This window comes from Triturus cristatus, chromosome 2_2 (assembly GCF_964204655.1).
Source record: "Triturus cristatus chromosome 2_2, aTriCri1.1, whole genome shotgun sequence".
Classification (NCBI taxonomy): domain Eukaryota; kingdom Metazoa; phylum Chordata; class Amphibia; order Caudata; family Salamandridae; genus Triturus; species Triturus cristatus.
Genome location: NC_140582.1, coordinates 1,251,120,059 through 1,251,145,042, shown reverse-complemented (window position 1 = coordinate 1,251,145,042; position 24,984 = coordinate 1,251,120,059). Strand labels below are relative to the sequence as shown.

The 24,984-nt window shown below is 47.4% G+C and overlaps 1 protein-coding gene across 2 annotated transcripts in view; it reads left to right on the top strand.

Annotated features, from left to right (window-relative positions):
- The window catches only part of LOC146863521 (uncharacterized), a 120,162-nt gene that overhangs the window by 41,013 nt on the left and 54,165 nt on the right, over nucleotides 1-24,984 (top strand). For both annotated transcript variants that reach the window (XM_085642964.1, XM_085642963.1), the window contains exons 3-4: nucleotides 14,506-14,577; nucleotides 15,615-15,689. In XM_085642964.1, coding sequence (XP_085499090.1) covers nucleotides 14,506-14,577; nucleotides 15,615-15,689 — 147 coding nt within the window. The remainder of the gene's footprint in view (nucleotides 1-14,505; nucleotides 14,578-15,614; nucleotides 15,690-24,984) is intronic.

Sequence of the window (24,984 nt, the reverse complement as noted above, 5' to 3'; positions counted from 1 at the left end):
GGATATGCAGAGCTGTACTGTGATCAGAAGGCTAGCCTAAACTGAGCAGCTGCGTATGGAGAGCTGTACTGTGATCAGAAGGCTAGCCTAAACTGTAGGAAAGTGGGGTTCTGTTGCAGTAACCCCCCCCCCAACGTTTTGCCAGACTACTGATGCACTTTTTCTTGGTGTGCCCTGGGTCCCTGCCAATCAGTTTCCCAGGGCCTGTGTTCTTTCCCCAAAACTAACCCAATTGGCATCTCTGGCCATAGGTCAGCCCCTAGTAAATGGTACCACAGGTACCCAGGACACTGTGACCAGGGAAGACCTCTACGGGCTGCAGCACTTACTTTGCCACCGCAAGAGGCCAGGTACCTTTACACACACACACACACCGCCTTTGCAGGCTGCGTGTTTTGGTGCAGAACAAAGTGAAGAGTAGCCATGTCACACATCCCTGCGTGCCATGCCTACAACCCACTGCCCTGGTATAGATCAGTCACCCCTCTAGCTGGGTGCCCTATGCCAGTGGTGAGGGTACAGGTGCATGAGCCCTGTACCCATACAGTGTGTAAGTCCATTCTTAGACATTGTAAGTGCAGTGCTGCCATTAAGAGTATACGGTGCTGGGAGCTTGTCATTACAAACTCCACAGCACCATAATGGCCACACTGAAAACTGAGAAGTTTGGTATCAAACTTCTCAGCACATTAAACCCCCACTGATGCCAGTGTGGGATTTAATGAAAAATGCACACAGAGGGCATCTTAGAGATGCCCCCTGAAAACTGAATCACCACTAGTGTCCAGGCTGAGTGGCTGCTTTCAGCTGCCACCACCAGACACGTTTCTGGGCCCCTGGGTCGAGAGCCTGCTGCTCTCTGGGGCCTGAAACAATGCACATCCTGGGACGAGGTGCCAAGTCTCCTCCCCCAGGATGGGCAGGGTTCACAAAGGGGATGCTTTAAAGGCATGCTGCCTTTGTGAGACTCCCAAGACCATTTGCTGCTTACAGCAACTGGTCCCCACTGGTTCTACCCCCCCCACTTTGGGCGGGAGAGTCGGTGGGAAAAACAAGTGAGGGAAAGAAGTGTGCCCACCAACTCCACTCCTCAGGTGAGGGAGGAGAGGTGAAGCACAACTCTGAGTCCCTGCCATCTTGAGGATGGGGGGACCCAACCAACCAGGGACAGGCTCCTGCCCCCCTCCCATGGGAGGGTGTCACAATAGGGGAGTACCCACCCCAGGGAAGGGACCCTTTGGTCCCTGCCCTTTTCCTACCTGTAACGCCCCTAAATCTAGTATTTTGGGAGCACCCTGAACCTTGTTTCCTCAGATCCAGCAACGACAAGAAGAAAAGGACAGTGCAACCAGCTAACAAGAGGAAGACCCTGTGGTGAAAGAGGCACTCTTGTGGTTTGGCACCCTATGATGACCTTCGACTACCATCATTTTAACTGACTAAAGTGTGTAATTTTACCCTAGCCTTAATGTAGGACGGTCCTACATATGCCTGCTTCTCTTCACTCTTGTAATCTTGTTGTCTTTCAGTGGGAGCTGTCACAGAGTAGAACAGTCTTGCCAAGAATGGAAGGTGTGGGATGTGCATTTGAAAGGGTGAGAGGGAGAGAGAGGTGTGGAATGTACTCTTTGGTTTCGAAGTGCAGTGTTGTGGGCAGTGATACACACATGTGCTCGGTGTTGTACATTGAGAAGTATGTGATGCTATAAGCAAATGTGCAGAAATGTGCCTTGTGTTGTACATTGGTGAGAATTATGAAGGTCTTACTAGTGGCTTTGACATGGCTTCATGTCATCTTGTTTTCTGACTTTGCCTTGCTTCAGCTTTTCTGCGTGCACAACTTTGCTTGCAAGTTGTTTGGGTTATGAGAATTATGAAGTGTTTACAATTGGCTTTGACATGGCCTCATGTCATCCTTTTTCCCTGGCTTTGCCTTCCTGCAGTTTTTCTGTGTGCACAGCAGTACATGCAAGTTGTTTGGGTTATTCACATTCAAGGTCTTTTTGTTTTCTGAGCGATTGCTTTTGTTTAATGTACTCTGGAAGGCCTTGTGGAAGTTTTGTCAAGATAGAGGCTGGAAGATGTGATAATGTACAACTCTGTCTCGGAGTCAAAATACGGGAGCTTGGCCAGCCCCTGTCTTGGCCTTGATGCAGACTGGTACAGCCAGCTCGTTTTTTAGGTCTCGGGACCATCCGGTCGGCAGACCGGAAGTCCGGAGATTTAATGTTATTGAGAAGAGGGGCTTGCACCCGCCCCTCTTCTATCCTGTTCTCCATTGGCTGGCCTCTTAAATGCTGGCCAGCCACTGGAGAAGAGGTCCCGTCACTCCGATCAGGCCCCGTCCTTTTCGGATCGGGGGGCGTGTTTTTTGCAAGAAGTCTCATTCTCTAAACACGCCCCCGAATCCGAAAAGGACGTTGCGTTTCTCAAAGGCATTTCTACTGCGCCTCGGAGAAAGGCAGTGGTTTTAATGGCGTCCTCTCCCCCTGCTCTTGGCTCCCGTGTTCGGCACATATCTTGTTCTCTCTCCCCCCTCGCTGATATCACCTCTTCTCCTCTCCAGGTTGGCCTTTCATTTTTCTGGCGCCTCCGTTACCCATTCCGCTCTCTTTATCGGCGGATCCTTTAATTTCTTCGATAAAGCCGGCGCAGGGTCCGTTAGTGCTGGTAGGTGGGGCCCCTTGTTTGTTTTAACTATGCTGCCTTGCTCTCAATTCCCTTCCGTGGCTGAACATTGCTTAACAAGTCCCCGAGTCCCCGTGCTATAAATATGACATTTCTTCCAGCTCTTTGTGTCCCCGAATCTCTCGCCCTGTGCCCCTCACTCCGACGGTTCAGAAACGCTGACTGTACGTGTAACGCCCCCACCCCTACAAGCCCCCTGCAGCGCTTTAAAAGTATGTTTCTGTATACACAAGCATCGGACACTTACAGAGGAGCTGAGGTCTGAAGCTGCGGATCGGGGATTTAGTTAAATGAGACATATTCAACATTATAAGTTCACCGCCCTACGCTAGGCGCTATTAAAAGCCATGTTGTTTGTTTCCTTTAGAAACAAGCCTTTGACATTGACAAACATACGGGGCAGAGGTCAAAAGCTGCAGTTATGATATGAAATTATATTTTATAAATTGATTAACATCAGAACACCAAAAACCGCGCTGAAAAGAGTCCTGTTTTTGCGGCTCTTGTGTACATACGAGCCGGGAGTCCGAGGCTCCGTTTCTGGGGCCAGCTAGAATTTAAACAGTCCATAATATAAGCACAGCAACTTCCAAAGTAACACAAGGCTCGGATACACACGGGCGACGGGGCCAGCGCTTGGGGGCTGGGGTTGAACTATTATTGAAATACTCCATAAAAAGAAGCGCGCCAACCTCCGCAAGGCGCTATAAAAAAAATTCGGCTCTTCTAACACACGCCTCGGAAACAGACACGGGTTGATGGGTCCAGAGCTTTGGTTCTAGAATGCAATTTTGATTTATTTTGGATATTTACATAATACATTAGAATTTCATCTCAGAAGTATACCGATGCTTGTATTTACAGGAGCCTGGAAACTGGTTTTATAGCGTTTTGCGGAGATCGGTGTTCGTATATTACTGAATATTTAAAATATATTTTCATTTCAGAACCGGAGTGTTGAACTCCTGAGCCCGTGTATCCGTCCGATGCATGTGTTTACAAGAGCCCAGAAAACGTGGCTTTATAGTGCTTTACGGAGATCGGTGTGCTTTTATTACTAAATATTAAAAATATAAATTCATTTCAGAACCGGAGTGTTGGACTCCTGAGCCCGTGTATCAGTCCAATGCTTGTATTTACAGGAGGCTGGGAAGCATGGTTTCATAGCGCTTTGTGGAGATCGGTGTGCTTACAAAGCTTGTATTTACAGGAGCCTGGAAAGCATGGTTTTATAGCGCTTTACAGAGATCGGTGTGCGTATATTACTGAATATTTACATTAAAATGTCATCATAGAACCGGAGAGGGGAACCTCTGAGGCTGAGCCCGTTTATAGTCCAATGCGCACCTCGGGGAGACAAGGGGTGAGTGTGGCTGGGGCCGGGGGTGGCAGAGGCTGATACGGGGTAGTAGGGGCTGTAGGAGCAGGGCCGCGAGTGACGTCACTGGGTTAGCAGTGGGAGTGGAGGCTTCAGTGAGCTGCACTCACCCAGGGCACTGGAGTTCTGCAGCCGCAGCTTTGTCCACGTTATGTTATGTTTACGATGCTCCATAAAGCGCACGCAGACGGTTTCTTGGTGCTAAACCACATACATGTACATTTGCCGAACTGGTGACTGGTCACATAACCCACAATCAGCTGCATAATTAAGATTTCAACACAAACTTGTTTCGAGTACGCAGGTAACCAGGAGTTCGCCTAACGGCTAGGGCGCTAGGCCGGGGAACTGGGTTCGAGTCTCGGCAATGACGCTGAACCTCCTGTGATTCTGGGCAAATCACTTAATCTCCCCGTGCCTAACAAAACAATGAATGTTTGTCCTCATGTAACGCAACGGGTGCTTGTGTAAAGCGCTCCAATACCTGATTGGATTCGGGTCAATATCGCGCTATATAACAAGCATTTACAATGCAATGGTCTCGGCATTGGTAAAATTAGAGCTATTGGCATTGCTCATGACATTCTTTTTGTTTATGTTTTTGTTTTTAAAACATTTAAAGAAACGGCATTGTCATGAGCAATGCCAATAGCTCTAACTTTAACAATGCCGAGACCGTTGCATTGTAAATGCTTGTTTCTAATGAGAAGGGGGCGAGGTTTTCTAGAAGCTTCGCCTCATGTTGAGTAATGATATTTAAGCTGGGAACCTTCGAGGGCCAGGTGGAAGCTCGCCACAGAATAGACGTACTGCTGTGGAGGTGACGGAATTTGAGTCCTGATCGAACTCCTTCCTGGGCTGGTGGAGGGCTCCCCCAGCTTGAGTTGGCAAGGATGTTGCTTAATCGATCGGTGAGGTGATCCTAACCATTTTGTATATATTTTCTACTCTTTGCTACTTGTATATACTGCATTTTATTATAATTGTACATTTTAATCACAACATTTGGGAATCTGCATTTACTGATATATTTGGCCTACCGTTCTAAAATGTTGCATTAATAAACTTGTGTGTGGTATTTTAAAAGCACCTGGATTTGTTTTCTTGCCTCAAGGGAGTGCTGCGTCCTTTCCTCGTCATTAGGGAGTGCTGCTCAAAGTATATTAAATGCACCTGGATTTGTCTTCTTGCCTCGCCTAAAGGGAGTGCTGTGTCTTTTCCTCGTCTTTAGGGAGTGCTGCTCAAAGTGTATTATTTAAAGGTGCAGTGGTATATTTGCCTCCAAAGTTGGAGTGCAGGGTTTGAGTGTGGCTTATTGGTGAGAAGTTGCATTCGTTACAGACCCCCACTGACTTGGCCCCAGCCCTACAGGCCTGTCTCCCCTCGAACCTGCTCTTGCGAAATCTCGGTGTGTCCTGCAGCCAGCAACCTCAAAATCCCCGGAGGACTTACCTGCCTTCACTCCAAAGACTGCTTCTCCCGTGAACAACAGATTTGTTCAACTGCAACGTCTGCCAGCAGCCAGAGACCACGAACCCAGCCCACTCTGCACCCGCCGAACCCAGCCTGAGCTAGAGTGGAAAAACACCATGAGGCGGTCACCCTAGCTATCCTGACCCGAGATCCAGCGACCCCTGACCTGCCTCGAGCCTCCAGCTGACGCCTGCAGCCTAAATCCAGACGGCCCCCCTAACCGCGACCAGGAGCTGGTAAGAAGATCCGATCCCAAAAGGCACCCCTGCACCCGACTCCCCACGGCCTTGTGTGCCCGAACCAACGGTGCCTAACCAACCCATACCTTCCCAACTTACCTCTCCAAGTGGTGGTCGCACCCAGAAGTCCTTCGTCTCCCTGCCTGCAGTGCTTTTGAAAACTGGAGGTTCTCCATAGAAAACAACATGGCGCCCGATGTCGAAACAGCACTCTGCACCCAGCCGCCCCAGTGCCGTTGAGGGTGCACCTTTTTTGCTACTTTGTTTCCCCATTTGCCCTGACCTAAACCCTAGGAGCTTTGCTCCCACAACCCAGTGGCCTGCTTGCCAGCAGCCACCAACCGGAGGTCCCCTATCCCCCATTGGATAACATTGGGCCTCAACACTCTGCACCCGGCTGCCCTAGTTCCACTGAGGGTGCAACAGTGCATCACTGACTTTGGGGGACCTCTGAGTCTAACCCCAGAACCTTAACTCCCACAGTCAATTACTTACCTGTGAACCGATAACCTGTTTTTCCTCCATAGGATAACATTGACAATTTTCTTCCAAAAGGTTTTTAAGTGTGGACTTTTGAAATGTAATAATATTCTTTAAAAATCGCACAATTAACCAAAAGGTATTCACTTACCTGTTTACAGGAAATGTGCCAGTGCTGAATCTAGTTATCCAGCACTGAGTTAGAAAAGTAACGTAAAAAGTAACTTGCCCGTAATTTACTGAAAAAGCCTATTCATTTCAATGTACTGTATTTGCTAAGTGTTGCAACCTACTGCATCCCTTGTAAATCAAAGTACAATTTCTATTGCATTTTCAAACTGTTCTATATTCAGCAACCTATTACTGAAAAGTATTTAATGCTTACCTGTGCCAGGCTTACTTGGTTCTATAATAAAACTGTATTTTTTGTTATACAAAAACAATTGGCCTAGAGTTCAGTTCTTGAGTGTGTGAATTGATTTGCTGTCTGAGTGTGTACATCAAATGCTTAACACTGTCCTTTGATACTGCCTTACTGCTCGGCTACTCTACCACAAATAGAGAGTAAGGTTCTATCTAACCTTAACGCCTGCCTACCTCTGGGGTCACCTGGACACACTATACCTCTTTTTGGTGTAGTGTATATATAGAGCCAGTTTCCTACATAAACTGAGCCACAGGATATGCAGAGCGGTACTGTAATCAGAAGGCTAGCCTAAACTGAGCTGCTGCATATTCAGAGCTGTACTGTAATCAGAAGGCTAGCCTAAACTGAGCTGCTGCATATTCAGAGCTGTACTGTGAACAGAAGGCTAGCCTAAACAGAGCCGCTGCGTATGGAGATCTGTACTGTGATCAGAAGGCTAGCCTAAACTGAGCCGCTGCATATGCAGAGCTGTACTGTAATCAGAAGGCTAGCTTAAACTGAGCTGCTGCATATGCAGAGCTGTACTGTGATCAGAAGGCTGGTGTAAATGGAGCTGCTGCATATGCTGTGATACACTGTGGTCAGAAGTCTAGCCTAAACTAAGCTGCTGCATATGTAGCGCTGTACTTTGGTCAGAAGCTGCCATAAACAGAGCTCCTGCATAAGAAGAGCTGTACTGTGATCAGCAGGCTGGCCTAAACGGAGCGGCTGGATACGCAGAGCTACACTGTGGCCAGAAGGCTGACCTAAACGGATCTGCTGCATATGCAGTGCTATACTGTGATCAGAAGTCTAGGCTAAACAGAGCTGCTGCATACACAGCAGTACTGTGGTCAGAAGGCTGGTGTAAACGGACGCTACATACACAGAGCTGTACTATAGTCAGATGGCTGGCATAAACAAAGCTCCTGCATATGCAGAGCTGTGGTGTGATCAGAAGGCGAGCCTAAACCGAGCCGCTGTATAAGAAGAGCTGTGGTCCAAAGGCTAGCCTAAACTGAGCTACTGCATATGCAGAGCTATACTGTGATCAGGCTAGCCTAAACCGAGTTGTGTAAGCAGAGATGTGCTCTAGTCAGAAGGCTGGAGTAAACCGTCTCTGCATACCTAGAGCTGTACTGTAATCATGCCTAAACAGAGACACTGCATGCACAGAGCTGTGCTGTTATCAGGAGGTTAGCCTAAATGGAGCTGCTGCATGCACAGCTGTGCTGGGGTCCGAAGGCTGGCGCTGAGGCGCTCTACTTGCCTGCACAATGACATCCCCAGCTCACAGCAGTCACTACACAGTGAAGATCTACGACTTCCTGTGATTTTATATATGTTTAAGGCTATGGCTGAAAAACGTTGGTCTCGTGTCCACACTCGATGGTGATGTCGTTTTTCTTTTTTTTAAGGAATTTCTGATACCTGGCTCTGCTCCTGTGTCCTTGCCTTGAAGTGAAGAGTGAAAAATTGGAGACTAACAGGAAGCAAATCTTAATATATGTATATTTTAATCACAGAAGCACAAGTAAAAGCAGGCACTGAGGCTCTATACTTGCCTTTCAGTGCGGTGATGCAGAAAAATGCATTGGAATGTGTGTTTTTTAACCCGTTATGCCATGGCGAATCGCCTGTAGAACAGGTCTTGAATGTTCCCCCTCTGAAATAAGGACATGGACGTTCATACAGCTGCAGTTGTTTTTAGTGAACCTAGAAGTGAAAAGTCCAACTCAATCTTCTTGGGATGAGTCTGGAGCATCACACTTTTTAACATGTTGAGCTTTCTGTTTCTGAACAACATTGATGTGAGAGTGCCTCTTTTGATGTGGTTAGCCTCCACTTTTTGTCCGGACTTTAGTTTCGATTGTAGTGCACAGGGTCCCTGCCAATCTGGTCCCCTGTGCCAGTGCTTCTTCCCTCCAAGAATTCCATAATTGGTCCTCTGTAATTCCCTAGTAAAAGGTACCTGGGTACAAAGGGCATTGGTACTGAAGAGGGTCCCCTAGGGATCCCTCACCTAGGCCATGCAGACTGCCACTGCAGAATTCCTGGCCAGGTGCATACAAAATGACAGTCTGCATGGCACACAGGTAGTGTTCCATGCCAACTAGCACTGCCTACGATATAGGTAAGTCACCCCTCTAGCAGACCTTGCCAGCCCTGAGGCAGGGTGCACTATATCCCAAGTGTGGGCATATCTGCATGAGCAGATAGGCCCCTTCAATATTGGGGTGTATCCTTAATGTTGTAAGTGCCAGAAAAGCCATAGAGAGTACATGGGCTGGAAACTAGACAACTAGAGTACCACAGCACCATGATGGCTTCACGGAACCCAGAAGTGTTTAGTACTAAACTACTCCTCACTATAAACCCACACTGATGCCAGTATGTGATTTATTGTAGCATGGACTCGGAGAGCACCTCAGAGCTGTCCCAGAAAACCTACCGAGCCTTGTTTGAGCACGGACTGGCTTAAGGCAGCCTGCCAAAGACAGACATTTTTCTGGACCCCTGGGTGGAGAGCCTCTGCTCACTGCTACCAGAAACAATGCACATCCTGGGCAGAAGTGTCACACCTCCCCCACGCCCCTTCCTGACCTCCCACCACCCCTTCCTGACCGTCCCCCCCCCCTTCCCAATCCCTCCTCCCCCCGTCCCAGATGGGCCCAGTGCTTGAAGAGGAAGCTTCAAAGGCCTTCCACCTTTGTAATGCAACCCCAATCCTCTACTGCTAGCAGCAGATAGCAGCCCCCGGTTTACAGACCAACTTCGGGCAGGAAAATGTTGAAAGGCTAGGAGGTGGGCCCACCTTTGCCAACTCAACCCCTCAGGTGGAGGAGGCAAAGTTAAGCATACTTTTCAGTCCCCTCCGTCTTCAAGATGTGGTGACTCCACCAATCAGGGCTAGGTCTATGCCCCCTCCCACAGGAGGGTGGCATAATAGCGGGTGTGGTCACCCCAGGTAATGTGCCCATTGGCCCTACCTGCTACCCCCTTAAAACGCCCCCTAAGTTTAGTAGTTACCTGCCACCTAAGAAGGACAAAGACGATACCTTGCAGCGAAGCTCCTCACACGCCTACAAAGCCCTCCACGATGTCTGACCAGCATACCTGAACCACCGCCTCTCATTCCACGTACCCACCAGAAAGCTCCGCTTTGCCGAACTGCCCTTTCCCCTGTCCATCAGATCCACAAGACCAGGACCGTAGTTAGATCCTTATCCTACCTTGCCTCCAACACCTGGAACACCCTGCCCCTCCACCTCAGACTATCCGTGTCGCTGACCCAATTCAGGAAGGATCTCAAGACCTGGCTCTAAGACTGAACCTCAGCGCCCATCAGAACCTGACGCCCCTAGTGCCTCGAGACCCTCGTGGGTCAGTACTCGTGCTTAACAAACACTGATTGATTGATTGAAGCCTGAAGACTACTGACTTGGCCCAAGGCCTACCGGCCTGTCTCTAGCTTCCAAGACCTTGCAAGATGATGACTCCTGACCTTCCGTCAACAACTTCCAGAAGCCCAAGAAAGGCTGCCTGAACTTTAAAAAAGACCAGCACTCCCAAGGACAGCGTTTGTCACCAAGAAACCAACACGAAGGACTCTGGTGCCGTGTGGATCCGTGAGTCCTGCCCACTCTGCACCCAACGCCTCCAGCCCATAGCCAGGTAGACCACTGCCTCAGAATAGGTTCCCCAGCAATCCTGACCTTACGTCCATCGTTGGCTGACCCCCTCCCAAACACCATGACTATACCTTCAGCTTGAATCAAGAGGCTCCGTCTGACCACGACCGGCTCCAATAAGTAGACTGACATCTAAAGGCACCCCTGCACCCGAAATTCCGGGCCTTGGTCAGCTGAATCGACGGTGCTCCTTCGACCCACTACATCTCTACTTACCTCTGCTTCCTGCAACCTAAAAGGTGACGCCTGAAGCCTGTTTGTTGAAAGCAAAGTCTTCATGGAAAAGCATTGGACGCCTGATGCTGAAATTGCAACCTGCCGCCTCTGTGCCGCTGGTGGTGTATGTTTGGTGCTGCTTTGTGCCCCCTCCCCATGCTGGCTTGAACCCCCAAAGCTTGGCCCCAGCAACCGATCTACTTTCCTTCAAACAGTATGGCTTCGCGCACCCCCAGTCTTCATTGTAACGCATTCGGCCAAACTCTGATTTTGACCTCTGCACTCAGCCGCTCCCGTGCCGCTGCTGTTGCCGTCTTTGTGCTTACCTGAACCTTGTCCTCTGTTGATCTTGCACCCCGAAGACTGGAACTGTAAGTAGGGTACTTACCCGTGAAAGCGCATTATTGTTTTCCTCAGTAGGATAACATTGTACTGTTTGAATATTGGACTGTCAACTTTTAAAGACTAAAATATTTTTCATGCAAAAAGTACTTACCTTTTTGCGAAGATCTATGTCTTAAAATAAAACTCAAGCAACTCTTATTTTTATAAGATTGGTCTGTATCTCCTTTATATTTGTCAATTATTGGTTAGTGTGTGTGCAATAAATGCCTTACACTCCTCTGTGCTAGGTCTAAGGCTCCTCGCCCACACTACCCCTAATAGAGCACTTTGGTTTTAAGTTGAGCCCTGTACACTTCTAGGAGAATCTCCTGACTTTGTGCAAGGTGGGCCACCTGGACACGAGCCGGAGGCGTTGAGTGCAGTGTGAGTAGGACGACACCAGAGTCCTTTGTGTAGATTTCTTGGGGACAGATCCACTGTCCTCAGTAGTTCTGGTCTTTATCAAAGATCAGGCAATCCTCCTCTGGCTTTGGAAATCACTGACTGCAAGACAGGCTTTGTCGTCTTTTGCTGGACCTTTGAAACTGGAGACAGGCCGGTAGGGCCGGGGCCAAGTCGGTAGGTGTATTCAGGCTTGCTGCACGGTGTCGTCTTCGGCCTTCTTAGATCGTCAGGAACTAGTTTCCGGGTCTGGGGGAGCCACCTAAATACTAACTTTAGGGGCGTTTTAAGGGAGTGTCAGGTAGGGCCAATGGGCACCTTACCTGGGGTGACTACACCCTCAATTATTCGACCCTCCTGTGGGAGGGAGCATTGTCCTAGCCCATCTTCAAGATGGCAGGGACTAAAAGATGTGCTTCACCTCGCATCCTCCACCTTGGGGGTGAAGTTGGCAGAGGTGGGTACCACTTCCTAGGTTATTTTCTGCCCGCTATCCCACCCAAAGTGGGAGTTTAAACCAGGGACTACCATCTACTTCTAGCAGCAGATGCTGGGAGTCATATTACAAAGGCGCAGGCCTTTGAAGTTTACTTCTCAAGCACTGTGCCGGTCCTGGGGGGGAGGAAAAGTGACACTTGTGCCCAGGATGTGCTTTGTCTCTGGTCCCAGAGAGCAGAAGCTTTCACCCAAGAGGCCAGGAAACCTGTGTGGTGGTGGCAGGGTGCCTAAAGCCAGTCCGTGACCACACCAGGGCTGGTAGGTTTTCAAGGGGCTCCTCTGAGGTGCCCTTTGAGTACATGTTTTAATAAATCCCACACTGGCATCAGTTTGGGTTGATCGATGAAGTAGTTTGGTACTAAACACTCCTGAGTTCAGAAAAGCTTCATGGTGCTGGGGAACCCGAATTGTTGGGTTCTTTGCCCATGTACTTTTTATAGCTTTCCTGGCACTTAAAGTATTTAAGAATGGACCTAGATATTGTAGGGGCATATCTGCTCATGCATATATATCCACACCTGTGGTATAGTGCACCCTTCCTTAGGCCTGCAAGGCATGCCAGAGTGGTGACTTACCTATACCTAAGGCAGTGTTAGTTGGCATGGTCCACAGGCAGCGTGCCATGTTGACTGTCATTTTGCCTACACCAGTGGCAGAATGCTTGGCCTTGATTAGCTTATTTAGTCCCCTGGTCTTGATCTCTTTTTTTTAATTTATTTTTTTGTTCCCTTGTGTCCCTGGGATTTATAATGAATGTGATCCGAGGCAGGACTCTGAGTATGTTGTGGGCACAGACTGATATTTTATTTTGAAAAATGCTTAGTCCTAGTCACTCTTGCTTGGTGGTCGACTGATTACATCTTGTGTCTTAATGGTTTATGTCAGTGCATTCTGGATTGCGTCTATGAATTTCCCTAGTCTGGCAACAGTTTGAGTTGTATTGGCAGAGAAGCATAGGTCTGAAACTTCTCTGCATCATCCAGAACCGTGAGACCTGCAAATTGGGAGCACCAGGCAGTGCTGCTCTCCAACTTTGGGCAGCAACACAACAGACGTAACCAAGATTCATGGTGGTTACTATAAAGACAACAGGCGACTGAGTTGTCTTGCCGGGCCCAGGATGGATTGAAGTCCACAATGGGCAGAGCGAGAAGTCTCATGTAGGAGATTCTTTTCCGGGCCTGGACTGTCAAAGCTTGCTCGAAATGGGGCAGAGGTTTTCTCAGGATATAGGAGGGATCCAGTGTTGAAAAATTGGATTGGTGGTGTAGACATTCCAGGTCCCTTTCGAAGGATATTCTCTTGACCTGGGTGTTCACTGTCTTTCCAGGCTGTTGCCGGGATGTCCAGATTGAGCAGATTTTGGGCTTATATTTCGAGTAGACTTGTAGCTGCTACCAACTGGGCCTGCCATGGAGAGCCACCCTCTTCGAAGATTTTTTTGATTTGAGCTTTCAGTGAGAATGCAGGGGCACGCAACGTACTAATGTAGTATTTTAATATGTCCCCTGAACACGTGATATCCGGGCAGATGAGTCCCAGCTCCAAGCTTACTCTGGCTCTCCTGGCCTGTCATTGGAGAGCTAGAACCTTATTGTAGGCCGAGATTTAGAGGTTCATGAGGAGCATGTTGAAGGTGCAGGGGAAGACTAAATGACGGTAGTTAAGAGAGGGAACAAGGTTTGCTTTTAGAACTCTCGAGATGGGTTCTGCAGTCGGACTGTGAAGTCGCTGGTTTAGGCGTCTCAAGCTGTGAATAATGCCGGCCCTCTTGCTTCTTAGATGTTTCACGTGGGCTATTGGTTTTGCCCCTTCCGATAGCCTGATGCCCAGGTAGTTATAACTTGTGTATGTTTTAATTTGCAGATCGCCTAGGTACCATTTACTAGGGACTTACAGGGGGCCTGAAGGGCCAATTGTGCAAAAGATTTAGTGAAGATGCACTGGCACAAGGGACCTGGTTGTCGGGGACCTCTTGCACTACAATCGAAACATCAATTTCCAGGCCAAAAGTGGGAACTAACCACGTCAAAAGAGGCACTTTTCTCACACCCTCTTAGGATTTTGCTGCTAACATAGCACTCGGCTATATATTGTGGGACTGGGCTGCTAACATTGCACTCTAGTATATGTTGTGGTCCTGCACCCCGCGGACTGTGCCACTGAGATAGCACTCTGGTATATGTTGTGGTTCTGCACCCCACGGACTGTGCCACTGAGATAGCACTCGGGTATATGTTGTGGTTCTACACCCCGCGGACTGTGCCACTAACATTTCACTCGGGTATATGTTGTGGTTCTGCACCCCGCGGACTCTGCCACTAACCTTGCACTCGGGTATATGTTGTGGTTCTGCCCGTCTGCAAACTGTGCTGCTAACATAGCACTCAGGTATATGTGGTGGTTCTGCCCCCCATGGACTCTGCCACTAACATTGCTCTCGGGTACATCTTGTGGTTCTGCCACTAACATAGCACTCTGGTATATTATGGTTTTCTGCCACCCGCAGACTGTGCCACTAACCTAGCACTCGGGTATATTATGGTTTTCTGCCACCCGCAGACTGTGTCACTAACATAGCACTCTGGTATATGTTGCCATGTGTTTCCTGCTGAATCGTCAGTCTAACTCCTTCTTTATTCTCTGTAGTTGTACAGGACTCTCCTGCTGCAGAAGTGCAGGAAGTGGAAACAGGATCGCATGGTGCACTTCAAGATTTTGGTGAGTTAATTTGTGACATTATTTTTGGTTCTCAAAGTCTGATATGCAGAGGTGCACACATTGATTCACATGTGGAAACAGGTTGTCCCTTTCCACAAAGATTGGCGTTATTTACCACATCTATAATCCTAGTGTTGTCACAGCACAGATACTGCTATGACAAGAAATATAGCAAAGCTTTTCACATACTGTGATCTGATGCACATCTATGCTTTTCAGTTTCAACACCTGTTAAACATGACTTATTGAGGGCACTGTGTGCTTCCCAAGTGCCCTCACATCCCGAGCTGTCTGTTCTCCCACCCTCCTTGTTACCTATCCATGTGCCACATTGTCATCTGCCCCAAGCTCCTCATGCTATCTGTCTATCTGCCCTAGGCTCCCCCGGTTGTTTGTTCATCAGCCCTAGGCTTCTCTGGTTTTCTGTCCCGGCTCCTCAGTGTCTCAGCTCCTCTTCTCCGGTTGTCTGTCCCGGCTCTTCCTTTTGCCCTTGCGCTGCTGGCCGCCCTTGCTTCGACCCTTGCGCTGCCGGCCCGCCTTTGCTTTGGCCCTTGCGCTGCCGGGGCTGCCCTTGCTTCGGCCTTGCGCTGCCGGGGCCGCCCTTGCGCTGCCGGGGCCGCCCTTGCGCTGCCGGGGCCGCACTTGCGCTGCCGGGGCCGCCCTTGCGCTGCCGGGGCAGCCCTTGCTTCTGCGCTGCCGGCCGCCCTTGCTTCTGCTTACACACCTAGAGGCATAGTTTTTCCCTTGTCGTGCTTGATAGTCTGCTACAATGCATTCGGAGGCATACAACTTCTGTACTGGCTGACTTTCATTCCGCTGGGAATCTGCCACCTCCTGGGTAATTGGGGACATAGCTTTTATAAAGCTAGCCTGTTGGGGGGAATGAGTTTATTATTTTAATCTGTTGTATGCCACTGCCAGTCAGTCTGTTTTCTCAGTATGTCATTGATATTTGTTGTCATTATGTTCTGAAGATAACCTTATGAAATAGTGGAGGCTGCCTTTTGTCTCATCGTTCTGTTTTTCATTCTTTTTAGTTGTGCAGGTCCCTTCTTCGACGACAGCAGCACATAAAATTGGTTCAGGGCTTCAGGACAGACTACAATACGTGAGTAAGTAGCTGCGTTCATGTTGATAATTTCTTCAGAATACCTATTTGGTCATGTCACCTTATTAATTGCAAAGCCTATCATAACAGGCGTTTTGTCCATACCAATAATTTTTAGGTTGAGCCTAGTGGCAGCGCGCATGCTCTGCGAGGCATGCTGCATTAGGGTATGCATTGGTAGCCCAGTCCACTCTTTGCCCACATTTGTCATTGGCTTGTGTCATTTTCCTTCGTAAACGCTAGCTTCAGAGTCGTTATTAGGCTTGCTAATCCCTCCTTGGTACCGCCTTGTCTGCTGTTGTTACATTCCATAACGACTGGACCATTTACTGGTGGTGTTACAGTCTGCTTTATAAGTTGGTGAGCACTATTTTCTTCAAGGCCCTTCCCATATTCTCACCCATGACATCCCAGCACCCGCCCGCTTTTATATTCGTAAAGTATTTGTTTACTTTACAGCGCGGCCGCGCTTATTCATTTATTTATTTATTTTATGGCACGCTCCTTTATTATCTTCTAAACTGGCTCTTGGCTCCTTTTAAACTTTATTATTTACTCATTTATTTTACAAGCACGGCACACTTTTATTATAGCGGTTGGGCACCTTATTTTCCCCTAGAGAAGCAGCCAATGTTGGCCCCATGCCGTTTTTTCAAAAGCAACTCTACCCCCGTTCCTCTACCCCCCAAAGACAGGCAGCTGCTGAGAAAGATCGGGCTGGAAAGTTGAGTGCGTCTGTTGGTCCATTCCTGTTTTAGTTGAAAAAGAATAGTCTGAATTGTTGTTCAGCCGCCCACTGACTTCTGTGCAGGACCCACACTCCAAACGCAATCTTGGTGGAGAAGTGTGGCTCAATGATTAGAGCGGCAGACCCTGATGCAGAGGTCTAGCCCGGGACCAGGGTTCAATTCCCCGCCTCGGCGGGTCTTGGGCTCAAAAATTCCACGGACCTGATAATTCTCGCCTCGGTGCCTATTCCAATCATGGAGTCCCACTCTGCAACTCTGGGCAATAGCTTGCTTAATCTCCACAACGGCCCCCACAACGCTAAGGATGCTTGGCCTCCACCTTGGGGGTGCCCAGGAGTGGACGCCTCACAGGGAAAGCCAGGATGGGTTCCACAGCGGTATTCGTACAAGCGCCTTGAGACCATTGTGGGTGAGTAGTGCGCTATACAAGTACAAAATTTACAAATTTACATTTTTTGGTGACGAGGCTTACGACATACTTGGGGTTGCAACATGGCGCACCACTGTTGTCATGTCCGTCAGCTTCAGGTCATTCTCCCCCAAGAGGGTTGGGGGCTGTAGGATAAGTCTGCCGATGCCGGGAGCAACCTGTCTAGGGGCGAAGAAAGCGAACTGGCCCGGGGCTAGAATAGTCTGACAGATGCACGGGGGCTTGCTCAGGACAACAAGCATGCACTGAAAGCAGCCTGTTTTGGATTATGAAAAGGGTTCTCGGTTTCTTTTTTTTTTTTGATAATTTTCAGCCAGTATTCATATTTATTGTTTACTAATTTTATTGTCGCTTTCTTGTTTTTTTTTTGGGTGTAGTAAAATAAATGCCCCTTGCGCATGAACGAGTTTTATTTAGTGATAAATGTCCATTAGAATATTGACGTCTTTAAAGTTTTGATGCTCTAAATTGTTAAACACAATAAACAATAGACTGACTTGAAAATGTAGCACTGTAGTCGGAGCACGCGTGCCCATGTGCAGCTCTTTAACCTTGATTAAAAAAATATATATATTTTTAAATTTAAATAAACTCCATTTGCTGCCCTTGTGCATAGATTGAAACAATCTGTCTGCGTTTGTGTAAAATTAATTTAAAACGTAAAATTTAGAATTATAGTAATAAAATTAGTGTTCGAGATAGATTGCATCGGGCAAAGGACGTTGCGTATTTAGCGATTCAGTAGAGCTGGCAGGGGGAAACTCGGGTCCGAGAAGATTGTTGGCTATTTTTAAGGCCTGCGACATAAAATGCCCCCTCCTATGTATACTAAAATTGTTTTCGACAGACGGTGTTCGAAGTTAACATAATGTTTCCAGTTCGGCATGTCTGGAATGTGCCTTATCTATAGAACTGTTTCATGCAACATTGATGGACAGACATGGGCCACTGTGTAAGATGCAGATGTTGTTTTCATGCACAGGCGATGGAGTTCACACTCAAGCCACAGAAACAGGCGTTGTGTTTTAATCTATTTTGAATGGAAAAAATCTATTCCTATATTAACATATAGAGTGTGGCTTTCCTTTCGCAGAAATTTGTCGTTCCTGCGTTAGGAGGTACAGATCCTGTGCAAGGGGGTGCATGGTAATTATAAATGTTAACAGATTCTTATTTACTTAATTATTTTTTCCAATGCCTAGTGTGTTAATTCACCAAATGTCAACAGTGGGGGAAGGGTCAATGTGACCCCTAGAGACTTCACTGGCTTGATCCATTATTCCTACCTTATCCATCCCCTTTTTGCTACAGATGGGCTTAATGAAGGACAAAGAGTGAAAAGTACTGCAAATAAACCATACAGTATACTGTGTGGTGGTACTACTACTGCCTGCATGCCCTCCCATACCAACAGTAGTAATGGCAGGGGTTATCCAAGTTTAAGCCAGGAATAGCAGTGCCTACCCTTGTCTACCCCAATGGAAATTCCTGTTTAAAGCATTAGTTGCCTATGAGAATGTCTGTTTTAGCACTCTACTGCGTGAGTTTAAATTGGAAATGGACTAGGTAGAGCAGTCGAAAATGAGGAAAGAGTCGAGCCTATTGGCAGCGCGCATGCGGTGCTCGCTCTGCGAGGCATGCTATAATAGAGTATGCAGTGGAAGCCCCGCCCACTCTACGCCTATATTTGTCATTGTCTTTCTTAAATGCGGCTTCTTATTTGTAAATTGGCTTGTTAGTCCCTTCTTTGTACTGCCTTGTCTGCATTTGTTACCGCCCATAACGACAACCTTTTACTTGGCTTGTTACATGGTCTGCATTATAAGTGGGTGAGCTCTGTTTTGTTTATTGACACTGATTGGGACAATGGCGGCTGCTTTTATTCGTTTATGCATGCTAAGCGCGGCACCCGCTTCAGGGACACCGCTCGTTTCATTTTTTTTTTTTTTTACTTTAATAGTGAGTCCGGATCCCACTTCACGGACACCACTGCAATACAATAGGTATTGCTTTTGCAAAACTTTTAATTTGTCATTTATAAAACCAATAGTTACATTTTTTATTAAAGGCATTGCCATTTACAATGCCAATAGCTCAAAAACTCGCAATTGCATGGCCTATTGCATTGTAACTGCTTGTTCAATCAGCTGCCCATTCAGGATGTCTATAGGATGCGGATGTGACTTCATCTTACATTGTGTTAGTAGGCATTTATTAGTAATTGTTGTTGTAGTTGTATAGCTTTATTCGACAGATGTCATAAAAGCTATATATAAAAAAAATACATTTTTAAAGAAAAAATACAAGCAGAATAAGTAAGACGTACAACATGAGACTTGTATAACAGACAATACAGCAAAAGAAGCTATCAAACCCTCAACTCTTAATACAATTATCACATTCAATTAATTAAAAGTCAATAAACCACATTAAGATATACATACAATAAAAGTAAAATAAAAACTAGATAAAATATCATCTTAATAAAAGATCCTTATGATGATATGATTATCAATTTGCCGAGAAATGTTGGGTTTTCCTGAAATAGCAGCAGAAATCAGCAAATAAAGTGCTTGTGCATAAGATCTAATTTTATAGCTTGGCCGAACGCTCCTAAAATCATGCCACAGTTTCATCACAGCCCCATCCAAGTTGGTGCTGTGCCACTCTTGGGGGGGGCTTTCCATCTGATAGGCCATGCCTGGCCAAGAGACTTTGCCACGCAGCAAGCAAAAAGGGGTCTAGAGTCAGACCTAAGGATGCGCAGGGCTATCTGATGGTCTTGTGTACCCTGTTGCTGACAGATTGATTTTAGCCACTTGGCCCGCAAGGTGTTGTATGCCGGGCAGGCGAACATGACCTGGGCAATACTTTCCAACAGAGCTCTGCAGCATGGACAGTCTTGCACTATCTCGTTACATGAATGCCATTTTGCGGTCGTCACGCGGACTGAGAGAGTTTCAAACCTAAAATGTATATACAGCATCCTGTCCCTAGGGACCTGGATTATATCTAAAAAGGGCTCCTGGTATCTAGTTTTTGTGTAAACAAAATTCTGTTGTTAATCTGCCCAAGTTAAGTTTACATCTTTCACGTCGGTCCACCCATTCCCAATACAATCTTTTGAGCTCATCTTTCCTTGGTGGTTCCTGCCTTTCCCAGTGAGCTTGGAGCCCTATGACGTTAGAAATCCAGCCGATTTTACAGCCGGTATATAGCCAGATAATCTCAGTAAGGGCTTCAACATTGGGGAGAAGCTCTGGAGTCCGCCTAATGTGGGCCCAGAGGAGCAATGGGCGTAACCTAGCTACATCTCCGATCGACTGCCTACCCATATCCAACAATAAAGGGGTAAGAGGGCCGGTTTTGGGTAGCATCACCAGATTTCTAAAAAAAAATGTATACTCCCAATCTGCAGAGATCATCAGTCTCATCAAATCCTCAAACCTCTGCTCCGTAAAGAGCAGAGCTGACTGCTTTAGTGTCATAGACTTTGAGATCGGGGGCTAACGACCTAGAATGTGAGAAACGATGTTCTTCTCCCAGCGCTCCAACCACTCTTTTGTGCCCCAGCAGCATCTTTGCTAGGTGGGGCCTCCATGGCATTTTGTCAGAGTCTGACACCTAAATAATCGAAGGTGTCAATCCTTTCGAGGGAGGTCCCACCCAGCAAATGCTGCTCCTATATGATTGTTGACAGTTAAAGGCCATAAATTTGGTTTTTGAGCTATTTATGATCAACCCCTGATCGTCACAACAAAGTTGGAACCAATTAAGTAGGCGTAGTAACCCGGCTGGGGTCTTAGATATTAGCAGGGTGTCATCAGCGAACAACAAGGTTGGTACCTTGTTGCCCCCCAGGGTTGGCAAATCTGCTGGGTCTTCTTGAAGAAAGCGGACTACCCCATTCATGTAAAGAGGGAATAGGGTGGGGGGCCAAAACAACCCTGTCGAACTCCTCTATTGACAGGGATGCGTTCCTTTAGTTGTCCTTGCGCCCCCCCATCTGACCTGGGCAAGATTGCCCCCATGTAGCCGAATCAGCTATTTGAGGACAATTGGGGGGGGGGCGCCATCTCGCTAAGTGTTAACCATAACTGGTTTCTAGGGACCAGGCCAGAGGCAGTCTTAAGTCTATGAACGCGAGCTAAAGACTGCCCTTGCCAATCACCACTACCTTCCAGTGGAAAAGCAGAAGTCTGAAAACCTGGTCCATCGTTCCAGTCTTTGGTCTAAAACCGGCCTGGTACAGGGAGAGGGTGGCTCTGTTCTCAGTCCATGACTGTATCCTCTGGAGAAGGACTCGGCCAAAGACCTTCTGCAGGGCATCAATCAAGCTGATAGGTCTATAATTTGAGGGATCGTCCCTGGCTCTCTTCTCATAAATGGGGACCACCTTGGCGGCCCTCCATGACTCAGGGAGCGGGACTCCACTTGTTATAGCATTTGCTAGAAGTAAAATATAGTGTGCCCAATTAGGGGGGGTCAGCAAGAAAAAGATCGCCTGGCAAGCCATCTGGTCCTCCTGCTGCTTTGGAGGGCACTATTTTACTTATTGCAACTTCTATCTCCGCTAAGTCAAAACACTCTTCTTCTAACGAGTACCCATTTAAGTCGACTGGCTCTGCAGATGTGGTGACCTCTGAAGTAGAGTAAAGCTTTCTAAAGTGGTCGTGCCATACTTGGCCTGTGATGTGGTTCGCAGGTACACATGCGCCTGATTTGCTCCCCCAGGTAACTGATTTCCAGGACAAATTTGTGTCTTTGGTTAAACTCGCTTCCTTCAGTTGCTGCCAGCGTGATTCATCCCAAGCTAGCTTTGCCTCCTGCAGAGCTACTCTGTAGGACTTCCTAGCAGTTTTTATAAGCAGCTGGTTCTTATCTTTGATGGCTGCTGCTAGGATCGATCTCTTTTGCCTACAGTTTTTTGTATACCACGAGTATGGTTCCTTGGTGGTGATACTAGATTGTTTCCCTGAGTTAGGGGCTTGAAAATATGCACTAATTTGATTCACAGTGCCCAGGTGGGCCTTAGGCATGTCCAGGAGTATGGTTATGCGGTGGTCTGGAGCGTGAGTGTGCCTACAACTAAATCGTTTTGTATTCCAGTGATCTTTGTGTCGCTCAAAATGATCTTCCGCCATTTCAAGGAAATTTTACAATTTGAGGGGATTATCTCCCTAGTGGGAGTAAATAATGAATTGTTTGCTTGGCAGTGAGGTGCCTCCCACAGGGGTTTCAGGGTCGAGTGTAGAAGGTTATGATCACTTTCTGTGGTGGTACCCACGATCAAATCAACCAACTCTTCAATTATTAGCAATTGTTTTGAAGCTTATTGACCAATAAACAGACATACAAACATGGTCAGACTATATCTACCCAGACAAAACCGGAAACTGCTCCAAAATATCAACAAATCACATTTTAAGAGCTTGATTCCACTTTCCATTTTGTTGTCTGAATCAGCTTACGACTCTGTGGGACCGAATGTGTTAGAATGGGTTGCTTCTTATGAGTTGGTTTTTGAAGCCTAAAGTTTAGTCGGCCATCTCCCTCTCTGCGCTACAGAAGCTGTGATGAAACTGCAGTTGATTGACTGTATGCAGATGAAAACCACTGATTGGTCAGCTTTGGCCAGACCCCTGCCCAGTGTCGACTCAAGTTCAAGGAAACTGAAAAGAATACAAAATGTGTATCTTGGATGTTTGGTTGTACCTATAACCGGGAAGGATTGGTGACTCAGAAGATGTACACTCGTACTGCACTCTTTCACCTATTGCTAACCGAGCCCTTTTTGGTGACTTTCTCTTCTAATCTCCCTCAGTACCAGTACTCTGTAGGCTCCGTGACTGTCTGCTGCTTTGCCAACTGAGGTGAACCAGCAGTTCCAAACTGGTGGCCTGCCGCACAAGCCGGATCATACTTGTAAACAGGCTGTAAACTTCAAGTAATCGTCTGGGATCTGACAGACTCCACCCCAGAAGAAATTACAGAGCAGAGTCTCTAAGCCGGGTACAAGTCTGAAACATTTCCATGCCAAGCTGGGCAGAAGAACGATTACTACTGGGATGAAGAAACAGACTTACGGGCTGCTCAAGTATCTGTAGGTGTCCACATGGTGACCCTAGCCTTTGAGGTAGAGTAGGGGCAACAAGTTGTGTCTTCTGAAGAAGTTATGGTCTTCTTGGAGGTGTGAGTGGACGCTTCTCTTCCAGGTGCCCCAGAATTCCTAATACTTGGGCAGTGAACATGTTTCAGACAGAAGGGAACGACCAGTTGGAACTTTGAGAGCAGTTGTACTAAGGTTTGTGGTGTTGCACAAAATATTGGCTTGCATTGCAGCATCTCCCTCAATGACTTGAATAAGAAGCTTTGACTCTCGTGTTCCTGTTAGCACTCATAAGCCTGCATCTAGAAAGAATGCTTCGCAGGTTGAAGTGGGGGTATTGAGAGCTGACTTGTCTCTTCCATCCACAGCCCCATGAAGCAATCCAATGGGATCAGGCCCACATGTTAGACTTCCCTAAACTGGGATGACCTGCGGTAGAACCCTGTTGTAGTTGAGTCTGCTAGAGAGCACTCTGACGTCTTAACCAGGGGAAGCTGTGAGCAATACCTAGCAACCGCAGCATCTACCCCATGAGTAGCTGTAAGAGGTGCTCCAGAAGGCAAGCTTGTGTATAAATTCTACCCGGGCAGCAGCTTGCGCTCGCGAAGTTACTAACCGTTCGTGATCATAAGCGGGGGAAAAACAATGCTACACATCGCGAAGCGGAGTTTTCTGCACTCCGCGAGCGCAGAAAACTCAGCGAACGGAATGAAGTTCACCGTCCAGGCCTAGTCTTGAGTCCCTTCCTGAATTTTCAGAGCAATGAGGTGTAGGGGACAACAGGTGTAAGAAGAAGAGTCCTCTGCTGTTGCTACGGTGGATACCGGGGGTGTCTGTGAGGGATAGGGCGGACGATCATAGGTGTCTGTTCGGTGGAAGGTCATGCCATTGTTGATATATGTTGATCCTTTGCTGTGCAGGTCTTTGTATGCGTGGGTCCACATTTTGAACTGCCATCTCTTCTGGATCGGGAGCCAGTGTAGTTTCTTGAGGTGTGATGTAATGTGGGTCCATTTGGGGAGTTCGAGGACGAGTCTTGCTGTGCTTTTTGTTTCGTCTTTAGGCACGTAAAGGCGTGCAGCGATTCCTACGTATAGTGTTCCCGTAGTCCAGTCGGGTGGTGATGAAGGCCTACGTGGCGGTCCTGGTGTTAATGGCAGATTGTTTATAAAGCGAGCCATCCTTCCCAGCACCAGCTGTTAATGCTGTAGTTTTTAACCTCTTCAGTGCCCATGACGAGATAGTCTCGTCATGGAGCACGGTTGCGCTGTGCCCATGACGAGACTATCTCGTCATGAACCCCGCCCGCTAATGTAACGCCCGGCACAGGGCGGGGAAAGGGCGGGGCACTGAAGGGGTTAAAAGTTGTTCCTTGTGATGCTTACATGTAAGGTTCTTCTTTCAGGACACCTCGGGGTCAAGATTACCAAAGAGAAGATTTGTCCCATGTTTGTAATGGCCTCAAGTGGGAGAGTAAATCTGGAAACATTATGATGAATTTGTTGAACGAGCCCGAAGTCTCGTAAATTAGGTGACCAGACCATGACTCCTTGCATCATTGCAAGTGGTTCAGTTTCAGATGTTATGGATGGACGTGGTTGAACCCCTGAATTCTCCTCCTACCTCAGCTCAAAAAATATATTCTTGTGCCTAATCATACCAAAGATACCCTGAGAATGTGTCTCAGGAGCGCAAGCGCCCATGTGGTGTCATGCCTTTTGGGAATTCTTTCTGGGATAGTTTCCCCAAAGAGTCCTATGAATCGGCCATTAAACTTCATGAGTACTTAAATAGACTGTGTGGGACTAGGTTGGAATCAACCACAGTGATGTGAAGAAAAAAGTACAGCCTCTTAAAATGTTCTAGACTAAGACATATCAGACCCTCCCTTATTCTTCATATAACCTGGGTTTCTTGTGTTATTGTTTTTCCACAAATGCTGGACTCGTTCAGGCTTTCCCAATTGTGCAATCATGTACCTTAGCATAAACATATATGTCATGACCAGATA